The 9,363-nt window shown below is 40.2% G+C and overlaps 1 protein-coding gene across 1 annotated transcript; it reads right to left on the bottom strand.

Moving 5' to 3' along the window:
• Positions 1-415: 415 nt before the first annotated feature.
• GALR2 (galanin receptor 2) lies at positions 416-9,363 on the bottom strand. Its single transcript, XM_007435713.3, has 2 exons — positions 8,249-9,363; positions 416-2,583 (listed from the first exon to the last, which is right to left on the bottom strand). Exons 1-2 carry the CDS (start codon positions 8,608-8,610, stop codon positions 1,800-1,802), a joined length of 1,146 nt encoding a protein of 381 aa, XP_007435775.1. The 5' UTR covers positions 8,611-9,363; the 3' UTR covers positions 416-1,799.

Here is a 9,363-nt window from a genome sequence, read left to right as displayed (position 1 = left end):
TCTCCATCCCAGTCTGGGGTAGCAATGTGAGACTGGATATATTGATGATATCGCACCCTGAACTGGTGGATGACCTTTTCATACAGATTTTACAAAGCAGGGGGTAGAAGACCAACTGTCTAACCCTGCAACATCCCACACAGATGTAGCCAGTAGGCCAACCCCTGTGTCCCTGGCAGCCTTTCCTAACTTGGTATCTTCCAGATGTGTTGGATGACAGCTCCCACCATTCCCAGCCAGTGTGAAGATACACTCTTTCAGAAATACACCCAGTTCTGAATACGGTTGATGATTCAATTCCATCTGGGGGTGGGAGATTGGTATAGACCATGTGATGACTCTGGCCTGCCGAGCTACAACATCTGGCCTCAGGGGCATGGAGGAAGAAAATCTGACACAGAAACTTTGATGCCAACCGTGTTTTTAATTGACAAAAAATCAACAAACAGTACCTGCTACTGTGCAACACAATGCCAGAACAGATGATTATGATTTGCTCCAGAGTCTCCAAAGTGACAAGGGCATATATTAACAAGCCTCAAGAGTAAATGTGGATTTCAGTTCACTGAACACCACCCAAAGTATATTGGAAATTACCTTGTGTTAAAATTGGCGCAAATGGCATTGCGGTGAAAGCAAGACATGTCTACCAGATACTCCATAATGATCTCTTCCTAAAAAAAATCATCCAGATGTTATACTGCAGAAGGACCCGTCCTTATCAAAACTTCTGTTACAAAAAAGGGACATGTTAAACCAATGCCACAGAGCATGTATATAAAAGCTTATGTTTCGTTATGTTATCCCACCTTTGTTTTGTTTTTACTATCATTAGGTGATCAAAATGGCTTTGTGGGTTGCCTGTGTCATTTGAATTTCAGGAAATAAGTAATACAAATAAGTATCATTTTAGCATACAGAGTTTTTAAAAAGCACATTCTCCCCAGTGTTACTCTTTCAGTCCCTGCCATCAGAACAAAATTGATTTCTTGTAGCTGTTATCACAGAAATAGGTCCTGTTGAGAAAATAATGTGATACCCCAGGAAAGTCAATTCAGCCAATCGCAAAGCACATTCACCAAGTGGCTGTTGTTGTTCGTATTTTGCAGTGGGTGGGAAGTACCTCACCATACGTCATAAATGTTCTTTTGGAACCTAAACATGATTAACAGTTCATTTATGTGTACATAAATCTTAGTGAGTCCATGTTGCATGTTCCTAGGAATACTTTATTCTGAGCCTGAGTACAAACAATACAAACAGCCCATGGGAGCTCACCTCACTGTTTCAAAGTCCTGACCCAACCAGCCAGTCTCATTCTCTGGCAGAGTTATCTTCCTTGTCTGAAACTCACAGCATCAAAGGTTGAAAAAGATCTGAGAGCCATTTAATCAAATCCTCTTCAGAGGCATAGAACTCTAATATCAGGATTGCATGCTTGTAACACACTGCTAGTCCATATTCACAGTTTGGTGGCTGGCTAATCTCTTGAATTAAACCCACTGCCAAAAATGTACTAGCCAGTCCCCCCAAATAACTCCCTATCCATCATTCTTATCTGAGATAAGGTCACCTTGTCCTCAGTGTGCTATGACCATTGCTAATATAGATCCTTTTACGGTTCATTAATTCTGGCACAGACTTCTTTTTGGAACAATAACTAATAAGTATATGGAACCTTGGTTTGAACCATCTGTCAGTTCTTAGGTTTTTAAATCCCATGTTTTGTAAAAAAAAAAAAAATCCTTAAATTTAAACAATTATAGCAATCCTTTGATTGGAACCCACTACTGCAAGAACTATCCTAAATGACCTTGAAAGTGATGAGAGTTAGTAACTTTCTCTTGATGGCTCAGCTGTTCTGCCTCATCCCATGTCTGAACTGGGATCTGGCAGCAAGTGGAAGTTCCTGTATGTACAGGCTCATTGACATGCATTACCTCTGTTAAATCTCCCTCCAAAGTACTAACTGTGTGGGTCATCTGTGCTACATGAACTTTGTTGGTCACTCTTTTATGCAGGAGGCAACTGAAGATCTTCTTGAAACCCTTGCGGAAATGCTTGGATACCAGGGCATAGACGATAGGATTGACGCAGGAATTGGCATATGAGATTAGGTGAGACAGGACCCTGAGCACATAGGTAACATTGTTGAGGGGGAAATAGCCAAACCAAAAACAGAGGATGACCAAGTGATGGGGCAGCCAACAAAGGCAGAAGAGAACAGCCACAATGATGATCATCCGAGTGACTTTGCGTTTACCCTTCTTGGAATCAGACATGACTTTCATGGGATCCACAGATGTCCATAGATAGCGGATAGTCCTCAGGTAGGTGAGGCTGAGGATCAACACTGGGATGACATAGCTGAAGACAAATGTGCAGAGGTCCATAATTTTGCGCTGTGAGATTTTCCAGATGGGATGACAGACAGTAACATTGGCAATCTGAAACTCCTGGTAGTAGCTCACATACGGTCCAGAGAAGATGAATGAAAGACTCCAGATGAGGCAAATTGCTGCGAGAGCATTTCTGGGTGTTCTTAGTTCTCTTGAATGCAAAGGATACCTTATAGCCAAATACCTAGACAAAAAGAAAGCAGGGAAAGGCTACAATATTGAGGCATGCCAATAGGTGGAGAAAACCCAGAGTGAATAGGCTGTGACTGCAGAAATGACTACAATAGTATCCTGTGGCAAAGGAGCCATGACGGGAGAGCTTTTCTCCTGAGAACTGAAAGATACTCGTGTTAGGAGAGATGGTTACCACAGGTATTGAAGGGAAGAGAGTATTGGGGCAAAAAGAAAGGAGGAGGAGACAACTGGGAAGGGTGTGGAAGCCTCTGGGGTATATTTCTTGATCATGCCTGGAGAGGCCTTGCTGGTTTCAGACTACCACCTCAGGGCTGCATCTGGTCTGCAGTATTGGGTACCAGGCAAGTCACAATGATGAGGAGATTTCTGGGGGACCATCTGATACACCGGAAAGGATTTTGACCACTTCTTCAAGTTGGGATTAGGGAAAGGCCTCTCTAGCTAAGCTGCTAATATTTGGCAATGCAATGTTTTGCAAGACATTGGGAATTAAGCTGAAATGCATTACCCATTCTCCCTGCAACACAGACATACTGTAGGGCAATTTTCCAGTATAATTGCCAGTATACAGTATTTGGTAGGGAATTTGGTTGAAAGGGCCCTTGGCATTAAAAAGAAAAATGGCTTATGTGTCAAGCCCCTATCAACAGCCCACGACCAAGGAACCAAGGGTCACATTAATTCACTTCACTGCTAGGAAAAAGGAGTTGGGTTGTAGAATCTTAGAAACTAGGTACATTAGCACATTTGTTAGCACATACATTGAAGTGAAAACTCTGAGATTTGTTTGAACTTCTACATCACAGAATCCCTAATGACACCTTGCTGAAGACAGAAGGCTGAAATGTCCATCTGTATTCATCTGCAGTGTTTTGAAAACCTTTGGTTTTGCAGATTCTGAGAATTTCCTTACAATGGGCAAGCAACAAATAGGCTCAGGTAAAAACAAATTTTGAAAAGGCATGTTGTTTCTGCAAGACCCCTATGTTATTGGGTCATACTGGTGAGGACACTGTTGTGTTATCTCCTTTATATGTGGCAAGATCAGTACATCAGGTCCTGTTTAGACTATATAGTACTTGTAGTGTGTGTATGTATGTATGTATATATATGTATGTATGTGTGTGTGTATGTATATGTGTGTGTGTGTGTATACACACATACATACATACATAAAGACATATGAAACAGGAGATGGCAGGTGGATATTTACTCTCTGACAGGTGCATCACACAATCTAGGATCCTGAAAAAGCTGAGTTCTAACTGCATAATGGCTTAGCATGTTATGTGAACCAGACCATTGTGGAAAAAGAATTCTCTTTCTGAAGAGGAATAAAAGAGCGGTAACAATTTTTGGTTTTCTTTGCTCCAGAAGTGTCATCCCTCTATCGCTGAAAAAGATACTAACTTAATATCATTATACCTAACTTAGTTAAGTTTTGCAGTGACAAATATCTCTAGTCTATTACTTTATTTATATTCCTATTTCATTATTATTTCATTCTGTTTGACCTAGAACCATCTTTAAAAAGCAGACAAGTGTCCTATTTTTCTGTTCCACTTTACACTAATCCTTCCTGCTCTAGGGATACTTCTTATAAACTTTCCACGAGGCATACATCTTTCCTTGCCTATCTATATCCATTTATAATACATGGGCAAAATCCACACTGCCAAACTGCACACTTGAATTGCACATATCACTCTTCTGCTTTCAGTTTGCTAGATAAGAACCCAACCTGACAAAAAATCTTTGTACACAAATTCATATCTTGCCGTATTATTGGCATCAGCCTGGTACCATGGCTACAGAGCCATTTTGTTCTGGAAGTCCAAAGATCTGAGGGATACCAGGAATGAGAAAAATCTAGATGGCTACAGAAGTGTCAAAGTTTAATTGTATGTGACCTCCATCAATTAAAATTTAATGAAAAGTTGCTCCTATGGAATTTACAGATATGTGGAAATGCCTTCCTCAGCGCTAAATAACTACCTATCTGCTAACTCACAAAGGTCACAGCAAATTGACTAAGCCAAAGCTTGAATGGAAAAAAATGGCCCTATTCTGAAGATCTTTAATGAAAAAAAAATTGCCCAGTCTTGAAGATTTCACCACCCATGACAAATCAACTAGTTAAAAGACCCCTGATGAGAGGAGATTAGAACCTTGGTATCCCCATTCCTAGTCAGGCACTTTAATCTTTATACCATGCTGGCATGGCTTTTTTCATTATTTAATTATCTTTATCTCAGATAACTGGGAACTCCCTGAAATTTCTTTTGATGATAGATTTGTTTGTTCTGCCCAGCCTGAGCCCAGTCTCAAAATCATCAAGTCTTTCAAGTTCTGAAATGTAGAATTATCTTTTGATTTGTGTGCCAAATATTCTTCTCGTTTCTTTTGTTCAGGCACAAAATATATCTGTGAGCTTCAGATCAGCTCTAAAATTAATCCAAGTTTTATTTCATTTCCTAAACCACCATCCCCATCTACTCTGATGGCTAGCCCATGTTTCCAGGGAGAAAAATCTTCCTTTCCCCCTCTCTTCATCTTCTTCCCCATCTTCTCAGAGAAATCCTTATTGTTTTGGACATCAGAAAGTCAGTCTTCTCCCCTGCTGAGTGCGAAGACTGAGCTTGTACAAGATGTTTTTGACCTGTAGACTTCCTATTCCCTTTCTCATTCTCTCACACAAACTTGGGTCCTTTGAGAGGGTTAGAAAGTGGAGGGCAAGCAAGGAGCGCAAGCAAGGAGGACAAGTAAGGACTCTAGGGAACTATGGAAATAAGTTTCTTAAGTCAAAAATAGTGACTAAGGAAAGTTTTAAAATATTCCAATTCCAGTTCTCTGTTTATTATTTTTTATCATAGTAGTCATGTCTGGAAGAAGCTTCATTTTTCAGTCTTTGCATTCCAATGGCTATTTTGGGAAACAATCAGCTATCTAGTCCATGAGGAAAGTCATGGCCACCATGAGTTTCCAAATATCAATCATCTCAGTCATTCTGTGTTCCCCTTACTTTGAAACAAGGCAATTATAATTGTTTTGACTCCATTTCCCTTTCTTCCACATATTTGTTAAAGTCTTCTGGTGATTACATGAATACATCCATGTTGCTTTCTTGACAATAATACAAAAACAGCTCACACTGTCTTCTCCCAGGGTGGTGGTGGTGGTGGTTGTAAATTCTCCAGTCTAATCTACACTTATAGAACTTCTTAGTGGTCTTCTATCTAAGTACTAACGAGATCCAACACTGCTTAGTTTTTTTGAGAGCAGAGAGTTTGGCTAGGTGCTACCAGCTGCTGTGACTTCTATTATTTATAGGAAACTATTCTTTCTATTCCATGTAGGGTAGAAACCACTCAAACTTCCTTAGGTATATAGCTTCTCAACTTTTCCTTTCCTTGCCTTCCTTATTTGGCAAGTGTTAGTGTGCCCTGCCTAATGTTGGGAATGTTAGAATTAGTGTACTGGTCCACATACTGGAGGATTGGCAAATTTAAACAGCTGTTGGAATGATCGCTTGTACAGTGTATTGTATGTGTGTCTTAAAAATACTCTATACTCTGACTTGGAATAATTGTTTGAATGAACTCTCCCTTCTTTTAGAAAAACAGTTTCCAATTATGTTGAAACACAGGATGTAAATCCGTTTTGTGCAAGTCATCTCTCCAAAAAAGTTTTCTTCATTCTTAAAATCATCTTGACCCAACATATATCCAGGGATATTACATTTGCATGAGAATAGAAGACACACAACAGTATTATGAAACAATCACAAGTTTAAGCAGCATGAGAGGCAAAAAGAATAGTGCAATATGTGGTTTGTCTGCTGTTGCAAACTAACCTGAGTGCTGTTCAGCAATGTGTCCTGGTAATTTTAATGATATAAAATGCGTATTATTCTTTAAAAAGAGACAAACTGCGATCCCACATCATATTATTAATTTTACATCCTAGTATAAAATTGAATGTATAGGATGGAGCAGTGAAAAAAACAAATCATATATACAAGGGCTTTTTTTCCATTTTTCACGGGAATCTTTTTAACAGTTTGAGTAATTTGCACATGGAAGAAGCTAGGATTCACTGAGGCTCCATCAGATACATACTTAAGGCTACCAAATCTCATCTGCAAAAATCAAGACATCTGCTAGATGGCAGGACAGCAATACAAAAAACGCAACGTCTTCCCTGTCTTTTGGGGATTATATAGACTTGATAGCCCGAATGATAGTGACAAACCTAGTCGTGTCCCACAAAATGTGAAGCTGCACTGAGTAAAAGAATATACTATTTTTCTTTAATGCTACAATTAAAACCCACTCATCCCAAAGCGAGATCTGCAAACAGAAGGAGGTTTCTGAATACCAAATCCCTTACTGGAGTAGAAACTGCCTGTGGAGGTTGTCTGTACCTACACACCTAGGACACATGTGTCCTTTGATGAGGAGGGTTTGATACCCCTTCAGGATCAGGGCTCACAGTAACAGTGGCATCCTACCCAACTGTTGGGGAAGAACTGGTGATGACCATTCCTTTTTCCTCCTAATAAAAGGTAGGCAATGAAATGTATATGGATGACTGTGCTCAGAGACATTTCCTCTCACATCTGCTAGCCTCCTTGTCCCATTTAAGGAGCCTAGCAGATGCTAGAGGAAATGTCTCTGAGCACAGTTGTCCGTATACATTGCATTGCCTACCTCTTTCCAGATACTGAAAACCTTCCCAGCACTCTAAGGTTATATTATCTCAACAGATAAGTCAGTCTCATTACCTTTCCGTGGTTGACCATGGGGAGCTGAGGTTAAAAGAAAGCAGGGTGCCTTAAAATCAATAGATTCTTTGTTGTTGAAGTGAGGCAGAAAGCTAGGATATTATTAACTTTTATACGATATTACTACTACTATAAATCTATAAATACGGTAGTAGTAATATTGTATAAAAGTTAATGATACTACTTAATACTAACAGTATTATATAGTGTGCATGCACACACACACACACATATACTATATGCTATAGTATTACTGTACTATGTTACTATGCTACTATGGTAAATGAAGTTGAAAAACATTGAAAAGAGTGAAGAGAGCTGATCTATAAAGTCTCTGAAAGTTGGGTGCAACTGAATATATGAAGAAAAGAGAGAGCACTATATTTTTCATCAGTTTTCCACTCAATAGTACAGCTGCAGGTACTCTGTATATATCAAGTCATTTATTCCATAGGCATTTTGGTGGTGTGAATTAATGTATAATTTATTTCATCTATTCTATCAGCAATAGGCTGCATGGACACTCACACAACATTGCAAGGTTTTACACTAGGTAGCTGTTGGAGCATCATAATGTTGTGCCTCTTCTCTGTAAAAGCAATATTTTTGTTGGGAAGGTGTTACCTCTAATTTGCAAAATGTCAGGTATAATGGTGGAATTTTGACATCAACAACATATTATTCATTTAACTGAGTTTTCCAAGAGATGCATGTTCTCCCTGAAAGTTATGAGACAAAGTGGTGGGTGTGCTCAGGGAGACTGGAAAGTTACAATTTCTATATCTTGCTCGCATTACAATCTGATAGTTTCCAAAGCTACACAGTGACTTTCCAAATCCAGCCCTTCTCCCCAGCCCTTCAGCTTACTCACCTATCTAAGGATACAGTCGTGAGAGTGAAGCTGCTGGCATACATGGTCAGGTAGATGAAGAAGTGCACTGCTTTGCACATGAAGGGGCCAAAGATCCAATCATCCAGGCTATAGATGGTGGCCTGGAAAGGCACACAGAACACAATGAAACACAGGTCAGCCACACCTAGATTGAGGATGAAGAGGTTGGTGGTATTGTTCACTTGCCCATTCCTCAGCAGCACTGCCAGGACCAGAGAGTTGCCCACTGTGCCCACTAGGAAGATCAGAGAGTACACCAAGGGAATGATCACAGAGATCAGCTGCCAAGTGTTGCTCTCACTGCTCCCTGAAGAGTTTAGGAGGGCCAGTGATCTGTTCATCTCGGAAGCAAAGTGTCCTCTGATAGGGAAGAAATGGAGTCAAGCTTCTTTCCTCTACCTGAACTTGCCAGAAATGCACAAGTCACTTACAGCTTCAGATTGCTTTCAGACGGAACTTCTTGAAAAAAATAATTTCCTTCTTCTCCGATCTTTTCTGCATCTACTTTTCCATTTGTAATCCTGCAGATCAGAGGAACATCCATTCACTGATGCCAGACCTCTGTCTGCCATCACATACTGTAAAGCTCCACTTTTCTTTTCTTGTCAGCGGATTTCCACTTTGCGCAGTGCTGGAATGCTTTTTAGCTTTCTGCTGTGTCCCTCACAGGAAACCATTCAGTGACAGTCACTCCTGTAGGTGTGCAAGCTGAGACTAAACTTCATGCCAGTCGTGCTTACTAGCTGTTTGATATTCTCCCGCCGAGCCTGTTATGTTCAGCGTGTGCTGAACCCTCCTTCATCGTATTCATGGGGGACAAGTAATATATTCAAGACTGCCCCTTGTTTCCAGGGAGACAAAACAGCCAAAATAAAAGTAATGGTGTCTATGGAAATACAGTCCCCTCCTCGTATACACATACACATACTCTCTCTGACCATTTAGGTAGTTGCCCATGTGCTTTAGCTGGAAGGGTTCAAAAGGCTTCCATTGAGAACTTAAAATGCAGTTGAATGAGCTACACCATCTGATAGGTCAGGGAAAGGACCTCTTGTGCTACAAGTTCTCTTCCAAAACATTTCAAAGAGTTACTG

The sequence above is a fragment of the Python bivittatus genome, unplaced genomic scaffold, assembly GCF_059951505.1.
Source record: "Python bivittatus isolate LINGU-HERP-01145 unplaced genomic scaffold, Pbiv_v1 ctg000080_np1212, whole genome shotgun sequence".
Taxonomy (NCBI): Eukaryota; Metazoa; Chordata; class Lepidosauria; order Squamata; family Pythonidae; genus Python; species Python bivittatus.
Note: the sequence above shows the minus strand (reverse complement) of the source record. Positions and strands in the feature narration are given on the sequence as shown.